Source organism: Spea bombifrons, chromosome 3 (genome assembly GCF_027358695.1).
Source record: "Spea bombifrons isolate aSpeBom1 chromosome 3, aSpeBom1.2.pri, whole genome shotgun sequence".
In the NCBI taxonomy this organism is placed as follows: Eukaryota; Metazoa; Chordata; class Amphibia; order Anura; family Pelobatidae; genus Spea; species Spea bombifrons.
The window spans coordinates 62889931-62907658 of record NC_071089.1 but is presented as its reverse complement, the minus strand read 5'-3'; the positions used below and the strand labels follow the sequence as shown (position 1 = coordinate 62907658).

General features: G+C 38.3%; 2 protein-coding genes across 2 annotated transcripts in view; both read left to right on the top strand.

The window, feature by feature from the left end:
- Positions 1-801: 801 nt before the first annotated feature.
- On the top strand, positions 802-5717 carry LOC128483977 (putative uncharacterized protein C6orf183). Its single transcript, XM_053460299.1, has 7 exons — positions 802-963; positions 1965-2037; positions 2802-2912; positions 3298-3411; positions 3938-4132; positions 4907-5068; positions 5706-5717. The coding sequence occupies exons 1-7, from the start codon at positions 827-829 to the stop codon at positions 5715-5717; spliced, it is 804 nt and encodes a 267-aa protein (XP_053316274.1). The 5' UTR covers positions 802-826.
- LOC128483976 (uncharacterized) overlaps positions 5718-17728 on the top strand; it is a 39476-nt gene continuing 27465 nt past the window's right edge. The window contains exons 1-13 of the mRNA XM_053460298.1: positions 5718-5866; positions 6882-7034; positions 8149-8250; positions 8968-9108; positions 9207-9310; positions 9812-9947; positions 10798-11004; positions 11423-11615; positions 11803-11933; positions 12309-12509; positions 15057-15178; positions 16366-16594; positions 17234-17433. Coding sequence (XP_053316273.1) covers positions 5732-5866; positions 6882-7034; positions 8149-8250; positions 8968-9108; positions 9207-9310; positions 9812-9947; positions 10798-11004; positions 11423-11615; positions 11803-11933; positions 12309-12509; positions 15057-15178; positions 16366-16594; positions 17234-17433 — 2054 coding nt within the window. The 5' untranslated portion in view covers positions 5718-5731. The remainder of the gene's footprint in view (positions 5867-6881; positions 7035-8148; positions 8251-8967; positions 9109-9206; positions 9311-9811; positions 9948-10797; positions 11005-11422; positions 11616-11802; positions 11934-12308; positions 12510-15056; positions 15179-16365; positions 16595-17233; positions 17434-17728) is intronic.

Below are 17728 nucleotides of genomic sequence, written 5' to 3'. Positions count from 1 at the left end.
TTTTGGCAGATTATTATACCCTTATCTGATGAAAGAAAGATGAACAGGTGCTCCAAATGGTAGGGCCACAATGGAAACCAGGTCCCCAATCTTCTTCTGGGGCTCTCTCCATGGAGGATATGCAACTTCTTCCATCTCTTGCTGAACAAAGTCAAGAGAGAGCCTGATATTCTAGAGCCCACTATAGAGGACACACTAGTCTAAAAGGAGGAGTGGTGGCCAGAAGTCACAGCCCACCTGCCCACCAGAGTCTTCAGTGTTGTTTTCAGCACAAAACCATATAAAAAAATATGCGTGCACAACAAAATACAAAAAATACAAAAAATAACACTTGTGAAAGGGCTAGGACGTATTTACGTGCAGGTTGAAGGGTCCTGGTGCATTTGGTTTTCTTACCAACCTAATCAAGTGCTGTGAACAGTACAACCACAAAACACATGGCTGACCAAAGCAGGGGATTTTATCTTCATAAAATCTGCTCAACTTTAATGCCATAAGATCAAACTTTCCCTTTCTCACAGGCACTAACTTGATCTCAACCAAAAGCGATCCTTGTTAAGTTTCAACAATTCAAGCTTGTAAAATACTGCCACACTAATGAGGAAGATAAAATACACTTTGCACAGGACACAAGACATCCCACAAACATGTGCTGACCAGGAACACATGAAGTGTATATGGATTTTGTGGTCACCCTACAAAAGTCCTCATTATGTGTGTAGTATAGAACCTATATATCTGCATAAAAATGTTCTACTTTTTTTAATTTAATTGCATTTTGGGAAGAAAAAAGTGTTTACTTTTATTTCTAGTCAAAAGACAAGGAATGTGTGAAGTTTACAGGATCTCATCAAATGAGAAGATCCAGTTCCTGGAAAAGGAACTGGCCACCCAGCTTACCGAGTTAAAGACAGAAATAGAGGAGAATGGGGTGCTGCATGGCACACCAAGTCGGTCTTACAGGTATTTGGCAAAAATAATTTTGATTTTCCCAGTCAAATGATTTTTTCATCTAAGTGACAAACAAAAAAATCACCTTATACACATAGGTAATACGGTATATTTCCCATGATACTGTACATAAAGTAGCCAAATTACCATTTTATGGTACACACCTGCAGTCTGATACAAATACACAATTCCTACTACAATGGAAGTATAAATATTGGTAACTTCTGCAATAGTTCTGATGCTGTGAAAGTATTACAATGACTCCAATTTTATAGCAGTGCATGTGTCAAAATCCCCAAAAAATACTTCATGGTTGTATATTATACTATGTTCAACTGTGCCTGTGTAAAGGTGTAGTGTAAAACTGTATTTCCATATATATCTATTGCACTTGACATTTATAGAATGAACAATAATTTCTTGACATCTTGACCCCTCTATTCCAGATGTGGTGGTCCTGATGACAAGCTACTGATTGCAGTGGGCTACTTGTAGTTCACACTATGTCATGGAGATCCCTCAAATTCATTAACTTAAAGCAGGGGTTCTCAAACTGCGGCCCTCCAGCTGCTGCAGGACTACATCTCCCATACTCCTCAGCCAACCCCTTAGCTGAAGGAGCATTATGGGAGATGAAGTCCTGCAGCAGCTGGAGGGCCACAGTTTGAGAACCCCTGACTTAAAGGAACAATGAAGTTACAGCATTGACATAGCAATATGTTAATTTAGCATTATCTTACTTTAATTATTTTAAATTTGCAATGTTTACTTTTATTACTTTTCCTTTTTATTTTGTAACATGCATTTTTTTTTCAAACTTCTTTTTATTTAAAGTTTTTTTCTTTTTTTATGTTTTCTTTGGTTTGTCACGATAAGGATACAGAAAGAAAGAAGGGGGGGGGATTACAAAATGCAGTGTCAGATCCATGGTAAATCCATGGTCAAATGACAAATATATTCACACAGTACATGTGATTATTTTGTAACATGCATTTTTAATATATACATTTCAGCTCTGTTCCAGTACCGAAAGACATTCTTTATTTTCGAAGGGAAAGGGAGGTGGTTTTAAAAAGGCTACTACAGGTAAACAGAAAAAATACAAATGTATGTTAATATAAAACTAAATCAAGTCTTTAGCCAAGATAAGATGCTTTCAGGACCTCAATGGTTTTTTGTTCCACCTGAAGATAAGACCTTCTGTGGTCCTGAAATCGTATGTAACTTTACATCCTGTTCTATGTTGGCCCAGTAAAAGATATTACCTTCTACTAAAGAGTTGAATTCCTCTTGAGCAAATATGGCATTATCCATTTTTCTCATCTTAATATAATACCCAGAAACACCTGCTGTGGTTCTAATTTGAGCTACTTTAGTTCAGAAATAGACAAACATTGATTTGATTCAGAGAAACCTGGACAAAAAGCTCTAGGATAGTGGGCCTAGTTTGGTCTCTCCAGCAACCATGACCGACGATAACATATGTTTTCACCTACCAATTACTTAGCCATGGGTGGTAAATATAGGCACAAAAGAGAGATCTGTGGTATTAGTCACCTTGAAGTATGATGCCGATGACCGTTAAGCGCCTCTTACTTTTCAGGGTTAGGTCTCAACAACTGGGAATGGTAAAAGGGACGTATTTAAGAATACATGTAATACAGAATTAAAAGGTGTGCCTTTGGTATGTACAGTGTCTGGTTGCATACATCTGTGCTTTCAACTTTTATTTTCAGGCTTATTTAGATCATTCAGAGATCTACAGGGCATAACAACATGATCTTTAACATCAGGTTATGGATAATTTGACCAGGTGCTGGTGTTTATTGATTTCTCTATGTGCTGTGAAGGTGGCAGGGGCGAAACCGGTTGTCATTCAGGCAGAAGTCATGCAGAGAGAGCTGGAGAGCTGCTTAAGGAGAGAATACACTGTGGAAAATGTGCCTCTTCTGCTGCACCAGGTAATATCCCCTCTCGAATATTATTGTGTTCTGCAGACCTAAAATCCCACCATTGTAAAGCCTATTGCTAATGCATGCAACTACCCCTTAGTGTAGTGTTGGTGCATATAGGCAATTAAAGATGCTGTTCCACTTAGATAAAACATGAATTCAATCACTAGTATGTTCAGCAGTAAACCTTACAGGAATTTGTCATTTTATTATTTTAATCACATAGAACCAACACAGAAAAATGTGGATTATTTTTCTAGTTTCTATTGCACTAACCCATGCCCAGCCCTGGACTTGTCATCTGGCACATCAGGCTTCAACAAGACCTTCTACCTACCATTCTACCACAATATGTATTTCCCAATATGTTTTACAATTCTGTATTCTGTTTTAGTTCTACACAGACAGGATCGATCATTTGATTCGATGTAAATACTTGCATATGCTGAGATGGAAAAGATTTTGTCAGCACACGAGTGTCATGGAACAATGTTATCCTCATTATAAGGTAGGCAGTAAAATCTCCCAATGGTAGCTTCATGGATTAAAGTATTTTGGCATATGACACAAATTAGCCTTCATTTGCTATAGGGCACATTAAGAAACTAGCTGGGACTTTATTTTTATTTTGTGTGTGTTTTGGTAGTCATGAATGGGGCCCCCTATTGACATCCTTATTTCAACCAACTTAGAAGTATTGAATTTGATGGCAGAAAAGAACCATTAGATCCATCTAGTCTTCCCACTTTCCTCAGAAGAGGGGGAGCTCCAGGTAGCCTACCCTGAGAACTCACCAGGTATATCCAAGTGTGAATAGATCTGATCCTCCAATGGAAGGATATCATACCCTGTGTAACAAACTCTCACCTTCCTCATCTATATAACCAGAAAACAATTGCATGCTAGTCGGTGACATGGAGGTAACATTACATGATATTTTACATAGATACTGGCCCCCATATGTCTCCCATGTCTAATAGATAATGTTGCTATTGTTGCCGTTAATTCAAGATTCTACTTGTCTTCTTTCATAGAAGCAAGTTGGCTTCATCATGCAGGAATACAATGATTCACTACAAAGAGCAAAGAGGCTATCGATAGCAAGAGAACATGCGATGACAGGACAAAAGAATTCAATAAATTTAGTGACTCTGGAGGACCTTGTTATCTACCTACAGTGGCTAATCTGTCACCTGCACTCAGTGAAGCTCATTCACAGCTATGTACAGGTGTGTACTGTGTTGTATACATGATGCTAGGCAACATAATAGAATTCTATGTATTGTATTGTGACTTCTTGAATTTTTTCTTATGAAGGTCTGTTTATAGATCAACTAACACTAGCATTTTCAATTAAAACCCCAAAACAAGAAACTTCTCCCCTCGATCCCCTCGATCCCCTTGATCCATACACTTACGCATTGTGTGACCGATCGGCACTTAGGTTTTTGTATCTTTAAACATAAAACTGTGTTACCGGAAAGCTATGCCTGGGTGATGCTTTTGTCAACCTCATTGTGTAGATCTCCACTCGTCTGAGCCCAGAGGTCCAGTGACGCTAAGAAGCTTAGTAGCAAGTGTGTCACTCTCTGGATATGACTGCATGTATTCTTGTAGGTTGCCTACTTAGAGGTGATAACTGTATAGAAAAGTAGGTGTCAATGGCAGGTACCAGAGTAAAAAGGAGCAGCAAATTAAATTTTCTTCTTGTAGTTGGGTTGGGATGTTAAGAATATGCTATATACAGCTTTTTTGCTGATTAAAATAAAAGTTATGCTTTAATAGACAGGTAATTTTAATTACTTTTTTATGTCATAACTGAGATTCAGTCCCCCCACCTGTTTCACTTGGTTGTTGGAAATTCATTTTTGTTGTCCTGGAGAGTATTCTGTATTTTCTTGTGGCTTTTCTACTTTTTTAGTTGTTATCATTGATCATAAATTTAGGTAACCTGGAATCAAAATGCAACCATCACACAAAACATTTTTACATTCCTTCCTTAGACACTCCAATACTTGCCTATTTCTGACCGGGTTGAGCATGTCATGGAAGCACATAGGAAGGATGTTGAAAGCCAATCCCATCATCTCACTATGTTTGGATCTGTCACTTCTAGTCCGCATTGCATAACAGAGCAAGATGGTAAAGAAAAATACAACCATTTTGTAATATATAACAATACCTGGGAACTTGCCAGGGTAGGTTGCCTGTTGCTTCCCCTCTCCTGGAGGTGTGACTGCCATAAGGTGGAGGCTCTAGCCATATTAAGACTTTGAAGGGGTGGAAAGTGGCCATGAAATGGCCAAACCTGTTCAGGACTAAGGCAATACCTGGGTAGGGAGTGGATGGGACAAGACATCACTCCCAGACCTGAAGCCTAAAGACATTAACTCAAAGCCCCAGAAAAGCAGTGTATTACTCAGAGACTTAGACTGAAATCCGATAAGTTCTGATACGTTATCTAACATAACCCATACAATCAATTTAATTTGAAATTGTATAACTTGAAACCTAGCATGCATTATAGAAAAGCCACATTTTTCTTCATTAAACTATCAATCTACAACTTTTGTAAATATAGTATATATCGTCATGATCAAATCAATAAAATTCCTGCTACTTAGTGACAGTCCTTTAAAAACATATCATTCATAATTGAAATTGTTTGGAAACTCACATTTGTGAAATAAAACTTCTCACTACATAATGATGTGTTCCAAAGTTATTATTTTCTCCTTTGCTGCATAAAAACACATTTTAATCAATTGCTAGTGACAAATCTGTCTTTTTATATTTTGTAAGGACACCGCATAACCGAAGGTGACGGTATGTCACTCCCAAAACATCAAACGGAGACCAAGCAGTTAAAGCCACTGCTATGTCACTTGCTGTCCACTTTTAAAATTGAGTATGACACAGAAAAACTGAAGAACACCGCCCATGAGATGGAGCTTCTTTCTTTGGTAGGTGGAAACCCAATGCAAAGATGAGACTTTTGATTTTTCTAATCAGAGCGAAAAGGAACACTTTCCATTGTTAACTGATACGTTAAACAAATCAACATTTTAAGTATTAATTACTGAATTTTTGCTGGTTTTGCCTTTTATTGCCAACTAGGATTTCTTTTTTTCTGGAAAGATACAACTAGTTGGAACAACTGCAAACCTATTGGCACAATCATATTATGCTGGAATTAAAAAGATGTTTGCTGCTTCACTGTACTGTATAGAATGGTCACAATATTAGAATTGTGATGGCATTATGTTTTGGGCAAGGGAGATGATATTGTCAATTGCTTAAATTAAGAACATAATTACAGAACAAAAAATAGCATCTGAGCCTTCATGCTACAGAACCAATAGCTTGAATGAGGTAAGGGTAGTTATGGGCAGATATGAGGTTGGGACACAGCTGTCTAAAAGATCTGAAGTTGGTATCTAAGGAAGCATAAAACATGGATACATAGTCAAGCCATTAGCCATGATAATAGAAAGTAGTCAAAGGCAGATAGAAAGAATTACATGTAGTAAGAATTTGAAGTTATACATAACCAGTGTGGTGGGAATACTTCTTATGGAAGTTAATAAACACTACACCACCCGGAGTATCATCATTTAATATGTGCGTGTCTTTGTGGTCCTACTTTATCCAAGAATGTTACATGTCTCAAAAAATGAAATGAAATTGGAAGATAGAAAATTACTCTATTTCCCATTTATTTTCTCCTGTTTTTAAATTTTAAGAATTTGTACATCTTCCTGAGTTTAATTTCTCTGCTGTCTCCGTGTCTTCCCATTTATTCTACCATTCTTATAAATTAACTCAGTGATTTTAAACATATGATTCTTTCACTTGAAGAGATTATTTTCACCTTCTCCCCCATTTAAAGGTAAGAAATCAGCAATCCCTTACAATACCTTAATTTTCACCTGCAACGTGAACTGTTTTTTAAACTTGTTTTCTTTTGTATTGTTGAAGGTGGTTTCTAAATTCCGAACAATATTTAACAAGCAGCAGACTATGAGGACTTTTCCTGTATATGATTCAGGCTTGGAATCTGCTGACAGATGGGGTTTCAGAGGCCCAACTATGGCCTTAAAGAAGAAAGCAAACTGGATTCCATTTGTAAAGGCAAGTCTAGTATTATGTAATAAAAAATATCTTCATTGAGCTCGGTCTTCATTTCACATCCAAAATAATCCTAGTAATAAAAGTCTATAAACTTTAAACAAGCTCATTAAACCTATAACCAAGTCACATTTTCTAAATATAAACAGCAAGCAATTTAAATAATGAAAAGTTGCTTTAAAAGCACAACGCGGCACTAAATCTGCTTTTCCCAGAGATATCTGGATACATTTTTCAAGGTACATCACCCATGAGATGTATTATGCTACAATATGGGTGATATAGTATTGTTGTATGTGGTGTGCTAGCTCTGTTTTTTTAGAATAATACATGGAGAGAGATCCGGCACCACCAAATTGGGCACTGTGTAAGCAAATACTTATGGTACTTAAGTGGGTAAGAATTTTAACAGTGGGATGCAGGGAGAGGTACAAGATAGTAGTAGTTTACCTAGAGTATAAACTCTCTTGGACTGGCCCTACGCCGATGCTCTCTTTTCAATTTTTTTTTTTAAAAAAGCTAAATATATCCTATTATTGTTTTAATCCTTTGTTAACTTGGATTTTTGATTAATGACTTTTAAAGAAACTAGAAGGGGATATATATTATACTTCATCTCTTCTATTTATGGGGTCTATTCAATGAAGGCGAATTAACTAAATGTAAATTAGTTGTGTGCATGACACATATTTGCACATGTTAGCCAAAATACCCAACTTTTATATTCAGGATTTCATATTCATTTTGACTTTCAACTCAAAGATAAAAGAGTTGCTAAATTTGAATAAGCCTCAATTTGCCCCAAATTGTAATGGTGTAATAGAAACTTGTGTATTCAGATGTAGTTGAATTGATGATCATTGAGTTATCAGTTTGAGGTTACTTGACTTCATCAAACCTTGACCGGCGACTTGACTAACAGACTTACTTGACAATCAAATGGACAGCTATAAGCTATAAGTTTGACTCAGTGGAGCTGAACTTGATAAAACTCAACAGGAGACTTTCAGAAACCAACTAAACTGCACCTTGAGTGTTGAATAGAGTAATCTGGTAGTGTATACTCTTGTGCTTATACTTCATCTAGGTTCATACACCACTGTAATTTATCATGCAGATAAAACCCAAGCGAGATCCATGGCAGCAGAAATATCTGACAAAATTAAAACAACAAAAAAAGGTGGATGAGCTGTTACGTCTCCAGTCTCAGTTTATTGAGGTAATTGTTCATACTTTATACAGTAATAATGTGCGTTACACAAGAAAATAAATTGTAACATATATGGTCACATAAAATTGTGCTAAAAAAAAGTGTAATTGTGTGTCTTTGGTAACCTTTCACCATCTATTTCTTTCAAAGAAAATTAGTTACATGGCTGGTGCCAGTGATTATTTATGAGGGCAATACCCTAGGCCTTACGCAGAGCAGCATCCTAGTCTTGTAATGATGATGAGGTATTTTCCTCTCCTCATGGCCTCTTTACACACAATGTTGCAGCATGACATCTTTACCACAGAAAACATGCTATGGAGGTCTGCACTGTCATCTATGGTATAAATGGGCCCGTTTAAAGGTCCATTGATCACAGAATGATAACTAAATTCTATAAAGAGATTAATTATGATTAAATTTCAAGAACTATGTAAACAAAGTTCTTCGCTTCTAAGAGAAAAACAATTATGGGAAACCTTTCAAGGTTTCCAGTCAATAAAGAAGATAAAAAAAAAGTTATCTTAAATGAATCAGCACTTCTATCACCTGTCCACACATCAATATTTTATTGTCTAACAAAGCTAATTTGTAAAAATTGACTGGTGTGGCTATATGTGCTTACAGTACTCAAGTGTTTTCTAAATCACCCCAAATAAATTTTGATTGTCTTTACCATTGCTGATTGATTGATTCATTAATTCGTTCATTAACATTGTCCTCCAGATCTCAAATCCTGAGAAAGTAATGGAGGTGTTGCAGGAGCATGCAGGAAGGGTCCTGGAGCCTTCACCTGTTCATGGGATGTCCATGAAAAGTAGCTATGAAATCTGGGTTAAGATTTACTGTCCAATGGACATTCTTCAGGTAGAGACGCAATACATATGTGTGGTATGTGTAACTGTGTTGCAACTGAGCTTGGTACTGTTAGATGCCCAAAACTTAACATAGGAATCTTATTGCAGGATCAAAACCCAAGTGATGTATTATCTTCACAGCAGAGCGGTGAAAAAATCCCAGACAGTTCAAGCAAACGTCCCACATCATCTAGGCAGAAAAAGGAAACAGGGTAAGGGTGATTCTGGGCATGTTTTTTCCAACGACAATGATTAGGATTATCTCAAGTATCTAATGGTCAATCAATCTGTGCTTTTCTGAGGAGATCTGGGTAAAGGTTGTTTACACTGAGTACCAGGCTTTGAGGCAGCTGGGCCATCTCTTTTCTTGTTCTGCTCTTCTATGGCCTTTGCATCCTGTTAGAGGTTATCCTCATCCTTTTACATGGCTAGCCTTATTTCTCAGATCAAGCTAGGGAGCAGAAGGAAAGAACGGCAAGAGGCCCTGGGAACGTCCTAGCTATGGGTCCTAGGGTCACCTTAAGAGTCAGGCTGTTTATTAATTTCTTATAATTGGTTAACAGGGTAAATCTGGCATCATTCAGCCCATTCCTCTTTGTTCACCATTCCTCTTTGTGAACAAGATAAAAATCAGATGACAACCATCATTATATAACCTCAATGTGCACCATACCTGCCAATTTAAAATTAATTTCCTGCTCACTCTGATAAAGGTACAACTTCCAAAACATGTTGCAGCTACTGGGTTTAGAAGAGGCAGAAGATAATAACAGTAATGATCCTGTGATGATGAAAGGAGCCTACTTGTCTTGTCTTTACTTGCGTCATCTAAGAATCAGAGAACTCCAGGTGAGGCAACTTCTTTTTTGCATATATTAAAATGAGCATTAAGAACACAGAGGGAGTTGAAGAGGTAGCTACTGTTTCACTGTTTACATTGTAAATTGCATTATTTGTATACTGAAATTTGTTATGGAATAACCTTTACTTTCCATTTCTACATGTATACGTTTCCATGAAATTTTTATTTTACAGTCCATGGTTTGTCCATGCCTCACTAAGTTTTCAGAGGTTCTGTATCTGTTCTACTGTGAGAAACATTATTATTAACAATTACACCTTCTCACCCAGTGATATATTTTCTGTCTGAAAGAGGTAATGTCAAGATTATCAGGAAACTTGAACTTTGGTGTTTTGCTTTCTGATTTCTCTTTGGCCTTTGGGGCCTAGCCTAAGGGTCTCTGGGAATCACACAGGCTTTGTTTTAAAGGAGAAGGGGCATGAATTAAGAAAGATTGACTTTTTTCAATCAACTGTGGGGATAGAGTCAGTCTGTTGTAGAGTCTGCTGTAAGATGGAGGGAGCATTTTTAACATGGAAGGCACCATAGGGGATTAACATGATTACTGTAATGGATGAGGACTAGACATTAAGAAGATAAGACTCATAAATGTGTGACAGTGGTCCTGGGGCTACCTAGTTGAAAGTGTCACAATTCCACAGGTACTTCGAGATAGATATGGGTGTGACTTAATAATTTCTCCATCTATTCTTGCCCATGTTCCTCAACAGTCACCACAGGCAGTTCTAAAACACTTTAGGGTCTGGACATGGTTACCGAATCTCTCAAACAAATATATACAAATATGTATTCCAGCTCTTTTATTAGTTAATAAAACTGTTTACTGTTTTATTTCAGCGCGCTTGTCTTGGATACTTGAATTATTTCCGGTCTATCCAGAGGACACTAACTATCGACACTAATTGTCTCACGGCTACTTCTAGTAACCAGATGCCTGGTGCTGGTGAGGAGCCATGTTGGGTAAATGCAGCACAGGGAGGTTCTGGTGTGTCTGAGGGACTTGGATGTCATCTTTACATGCACAACACCCCAGCAGACTTCAAGGTAATCTAGTTCAGCTATTGTATAGATCTGGGAGGGTTTCTTTTTATTTTTACTGGTTCTTGTTGTTATTGTTGTCTATATATATATATATATATATATATATATATATATATATATATATATATATATATAGAACAGGTAAATACCAGTTGTTTAATGCAAAGTTTAAGCAGCCAAAACCCAACTTAAAATTTTATATGCAATAGGCCTCTATTGTTACAACTGACCCAGAACAGGAAAAAAACACTTTAATAAACAAAAGTAATGGCTCTTGAAAGTTTGAATATGCACTTTTTGTAATTATAAAGTGTATTCTCCATCTCTAACGGCACTGTATATTTTTCTAGTATTGCAAATGGCTACAATATTATCTGCTATTGTCTATTAGCTGTGATGCCCTAAATATATTCACCTTCAGGTGCACAACGCCCAATTTATGGAGTTCTCAGAGATGGACAATCACAATGACTTCTACACAGTGGAGAATGGAATGATCCACACTCAGGATCAGAGAGGGGCCTTTATCATGTATGATATAGCTTTGGAAGATCTAAAAGAGATTGAGGAACAGTTGCTACTTGTGACTACTGACTTCATTCAGAGGGATAAAAGTAAGCCACTTGAACTCAGCATGTCTTTCCGACTTAGTTGCTTTTTCAAATAATTTACTCATATACAAAAAAAAATGTAGACATGGGTATACTATTATAAACATGTCATGAGAAGTGAAGAGGTAAAAGTTTATTGCAATGTTTGGAGACTCTGCAATTTACACTTCTCTTATTTCTGCTGCAGAAGGTTTCAAAATAAGCACAAAGGACTCGGGTGCTGCGGGCCTTTTAGACTGGGCATGTATAAATGTTGATCGTTCTGCTGTGCTTCTTGATTTGTGGACATGGGAGGCTGCGCTGCTTGAAAACAAACAGCAGGTAATGGATTCATCAGCATTGGATTATTATTATTATTATTGCCACAAAATACACTGCTGTCTATTAGTAAGTGGTTCATTACCCACCCTGAGCAGAAGAGCACTTACAAAATTAGTATATAACTAACTAAACTAATCTTTATTTTCCATTCAAAGTACACAAATGCTGGTAATCATAGTCAGATCTCCACTTTTGACAGTCCATTAAATACACAATTGGTAGTTTGTATATAAAAGTAGATTCCGATATTGGGAGATTTCATGTTTCGGCGTGTATACTGTCCCCTGTCTTCCAGTGAATTTTCAGACATACGGTTAGCTGGAATGACTAAGGACGTAAGTGTAATAATGTATCTTTTTGTATTCCTTCACTCAGCTTCTAGATAGTTACTATGAGGCTTACCAGCATGTTCTGGACCCAGAAGAAAGATTTGGTTTGGCACAGGCCATCACTGACATCATCTTCAGACGACCGCGGTTTGACATCAGTTCCAATTACTTCCTGACAGCTTACAAAGATGAGTGCCAATTAATGAAGCTTCATATGCAGCTTGTGAGAAATGCACTGAACAACCAGGTACAGGAATATTAAGAACAGATGCATACAAAAGAAGACACCTCTAGTATGTACAATATGCTTCCAAATTTAGGAGCCAAATAATAGATCATGAGAAAAAATGGCTTAGATTTGTTTGTTTTTCGACAACTCCATTTGTCATCATATCCAAATACTGATTCTCCACTCCAACTCAGCTACATATACAGTAGCTGCAGATATACTGTTAAAATTGAGTGGTGTTATATAACAACTAGGAATAAGTGAAGAAAATAGACAACAGGTCAGGGTCTTTACATTAGCAAGGGAATTAAACATCAACGCAAACTAGAATATACATGGAAAATCCAGTGAAAATTAGGAATTACTGAAACCCACACTCGGGGAAATTATATTTTTTCCTTGGACAACATTCAATTATATCTTGCCATTGTGATATAGTTATCCAAATGGCATACATATGTCCTATCTTATTAGATCATTTACGTAATATGTTTCAACCTCAAAGGAAATACATGGAATATTAAAAAGCTGATCTGTAGTAGAGAAAGTACCGTATTTGCTCGAAAAATACCCCTCGTCTTATAATCGGGGTCGTCTTCTAATCAGACCTCAAATAGAGGTGTTACCTCCTCCGTGGTAGGGGAGCTGAGACGCAGCCCGCGCGTCCAGCCCCCTGCTCGTTCCGTTGGCGGGAGCCGCCGCCAGGTCCGTCCGGCGGTTAGACGCGCGTCCCCGCAGAGATCACTGGATCCTGACGGGGCGCGCGCCTCGACGTCAGGAGTCAGGAGCATGCGCGAACGGCTAACTCATAAATATTCATGACGCTTCTTAAAGCGACATTTATCTTTTTTCCTCCTCCCCCTAATTAGGTGGGTAGGAGGATCCTGTAAGTGAGAGGGATATTTAAACCCTCAGTAGGCACTTCACCTTTGCCTGTGATAGTGCCTAATAGCCTTCACTAGCGTTCCATATTCCTTTGTTATTTATTGGTTCTGACTCCGGCTAGTTTTTGACCTTGATGTTTGCTGCCTGCCCTGACCTCAGCTCGTGACCCCGACTACTCTTTTGCCTGACCCCTGAATTTATTATTTTTTATTTATTATTTTCGTTCCTGGATTTTGTACTGCGCTACGCTCCTGTGTCCGTGATTCACTTTGGTGTTTCGTTGCTGGGCCCTCCATCTCCGCCAGGAGGCGCCTTCCCAATTTCTGCAGCGAGGATCTTCTGCTGTATTGCAGACGTGACAGAGGTCTGATTAGGAGACTAAGATCCAGATCCCCCGCACCGCTGCAGGGGACCTGGATCCTCCTGTCGTCGCCCCCCCACTTACCGATGCTTCCGGAGGTGAAGTTGGCAGCGGGGGTTTGTATGCGTCCGTCGCAAATACCTTCCCCGACTGTCAGAGATCAGAGTTCTAGAGTTCCTGATCTCTGACAGCCGGGGAAGGTATTTGCGACGGACGCATACAAACCCCCGCTGCCAACTCCACCTCCTTCCGGCTGCCGCGGAATGAGACGTCAACCCGCTGCCGCGGCAATACAGCAGGAAATTGGAAGCACCGGTAAGTAAGTAAGTAAGTGTGTGTGTGTGTGTGTGTGTGTGTGTGTGTGTGTAGGGCATTTCTGGAATGCCTTACACCCCTATATGCCACTCTGGCACTTAGGGGGTTAAAAGGCATATTATGGGGCAGAGTGGCATATAGGGAGGTATAAGGCATTTCAGGAGGCAGAGTGGCGTTAAGGGGGCATTTAATAGTGCACTCTGCCTCCTGAAATGCCTTATACCTCCCTATATGCCACTCTGCCCCATAATATGCATTTTAACCCCCTAAATGCCAGAATGGGATATAGGGGTATAAGGCATTTCTGGAGGCAGAGTGGCACATAGGGGGTCAAAAGGCATACCATGGGGCACAGTGGCATATAGAGGGTTAAAAGGCATATCATGGGCCACAGTGCCATATTGGTGTGGCAAGCCTGGGGGCAGATGTGCGTAACTGGGGGACAGGTTGGAAAATACAAGAAATAAAAACAAAAAAAAATATTTTTCTCAATCATAGCTTTTATTAAAAAAAATAGTTTACATGAATTAACATTTACTGGTAAAACTTTTTTCCTTTAGGGTCGTCTTATATTCAGGCTTTTTCTTTTTTTCCTAAGTTAATATTCAGATTTTGGGGGGTCGTCTTATAATCAGGGTCGTCTTATAATCGAGCAAATACGGTATATTGCATGTGCATCCATTGAGCAGTGGATGGGTATCGCAACATCAGCATATGAGTGTTACAGCTCTTAAGCAGAGTTACAGACTTAAATATAAGTGTCTTTTGTAAATTAACTTTCTTACTGCCTTGCAAATACACGGAGGGACTCATCAGATTCCCCCACACATTCATGTATTCTCGTTCCCCAAGTCCAGCTCCTTGTCTTGTATGAAATGTGTTCAGTTGGACTCATTTCCTGCTTACCATTTTATCCATTTGATTTGTTCTTGTCCATACCTGGACTTTTGAGATTGAAAAAAATGCAGGATGCCAATATAAATGTTCATTAATATGTCATACAGATTGAAAGGCAGAGAGAGTTTGTTAAGAAGATTTGGCGAAATGGACAAAGAGGCGGTGTCTATGAATATGGACTTCCTATGAATTTCGTTACTGAACCACTTGTATCACTTAACACCAGTTGGTATGTGTACTTCTACATTTTTATGTTCCTCTAGTCATTTGTATTGGGTGGTACAGTATTTCTGTATTACAAAGCTATCGTAAAGGAGTTGGAGATCAAAAAGATTTACTAGCCCAAGTGACTTAACCAGAAGAGCACATATGAATCAATATTAAAAATACATTAATCTGAGTCATCTAAACAACCATCCAATATGGAGCCAAGGGAATAATATTCAGACCATGAAATGTAAAGCCAGTTAAAATCCTTACACCTTTATTGCATAGGAACTCTTTGAGTAACATTCATGTGCTTCTCCTGAAAGTGACTAGTGAAGTTACCACTTCCTGCCAGGTGACCATGTGACCACTTTTTTACTTTATAATGTCTTCCCTTTGACTACCTCCTCCACTCCATGGATCACTCCTAACCATCATGGGTTCGCCATCTTGAGCAACAGGAAACATCTTAATAAACTGCTGCTTTAGGAGTGGGTTGTCCAGGAACCAACAGACAGAAACATATAGTGCAAAACACCTTTATTAAAAATACTGGAAACTAAGCAAAATTGTAGTCCAAAAACGTAACTCAAAAGACAATCCGGGGGCAGAAGCCAGAGCAATACTCAGATAAACCGGTTCAGGAACACGGAGAATAACGAAGTCAGGAAGTAAGCCAGGAATCAGAAGCCAGGAATAGCCAAGTCATCCACGGCACAGCAACACAGAATAAACACACTGGCAGCCAAAACAACACAAGGGCCAGGAGGAAGTGAACCCTTACTGTTTAAATATCCTGAGGGGGCTGGCTGTGGGCTGGGTAATGAGCTGGTCCAAGAAGAGTAACCCTGACAGGCTATAAAATTCTAGCAGTGAGCAGAAAAAACGTCAGTAAAGCAGCCAGACGATAAAAGTTTGGCCTCATACGTGAATGCAAAATCCATTTACTCTAGATATTTAGATCCATCTTATCATCAAGCTATAGATTGGAGAACATACATACTAAGTTAACTTGATAATGGTCAGAGGTTGAGCTCTTGGCACATTGGAGGTGTGTTGCATTGTACAGTCATAAACACCATTCACTACGTTTCTATGAACAGGATCCCATTCAAGTAATGCTACACATATGTGTTTGTATTATATGAGCTGGGAATGCTTAATAATTATTGTAATCTTAACCTCAAAATAATATTTTTTTTCTTAAAGCCCTGCTTTAAAAAATGTCTATCTCTTGGAATTTCACCCTTCTTTGGGACTGGCGTATCTGATCCCCAAAGCGTTGGATCATATTTATCAAGAGTTCCAGCATATCTGCCAAACAAAAACAGCAAGGCAGGCTTCCAGTCTGGAAAAACAAGTCCTCCAATTAGCGATAGATGAATGGCTGTCGACAACAGATCACAAATCATCTTTCAATGATAACACTCGGAGAGATGTAAGGATCTCGGTATCATGACAAGTAACAAATTGTGATCTGGTACACGATCAGAAAATGGATGTTCATGTTATGCAAAATATAACTTATGCCTGACCTTAAATTATACCAACTGTGTTATTTTGGTTATGGAAATGTTGCTAAACCTGTAGTAGTAATAATAATAATAATATTATAGATATACCGGTAATATAGCTATCCAGTGAGCTAGGCTCACAAATGTCCTATTCAGTGTGTTGATTCATGTCTGAAGTCTCACAGAATGAGTTATTTATATCTGTAGATTATGTGAGCTTGAATACATTTAAGTAGATGTTTGCTAGATGACCGCCCTAACTGTATATCTATTAACAGATGGCTGCACGCCATGATAGAAAAGTAATCCAAATTTATAATGGACACTTTAAATGTAGTGGCATATGATACAGCTGCTTGCAATAAATGAAATACATTTAGAATTAGAATTATGCACTTGGACGACTCGCATGACCTAGGAGAAAGGGGATGTTGCAGGTAAGACATAGACAGAAGATTTCTACTAGAAACAGTAGAGAGACATGCGAAGATAGATGTGATATAGACAGCTCAATGTATAGAATCTTTTAGTTACATTTTTTGGCATTTTTTTCTGTGATTTAGCTGTTTGAAGAGGTGTTTGTGGAGGATCCTTTGATGATTACGGATCTTTGCTTGTCTGTCTTGGAGTCAGTAGATGAAGAGAAGAAACATGGCCGTGCTAAACAACTGTTTGCTCTAGACACATTTTGCAAGGTTCTAGAGCTGGTCACTATTCGCCATCGGTTAATAGGGACGTCCTTCGAAACAGCACTTCTTTCGAGGTTAGTGTATAGCTATGAATGTCAGGTGGAACAGCACCATTAGAAAAAGAACATTTGAATACTTAAAGCAATTTAACAAAGTACAGGAAGGAACATTACTTCAAACGAGTAGAACATCTCATAATCTAAAAGTGGGTCAGAGGCTTAGGTGTAGCGTATAGAGGTTTTACTTTACTAAGAAGGTGGTACATAAATAAATGGTGGAGGCAAATAAAGTGATGGAACTTAAGAATGCATGGGTTAGGCATATGGAATGGATCCTGAATCTAAGACGAGACCCAGACTGATTGAGGTC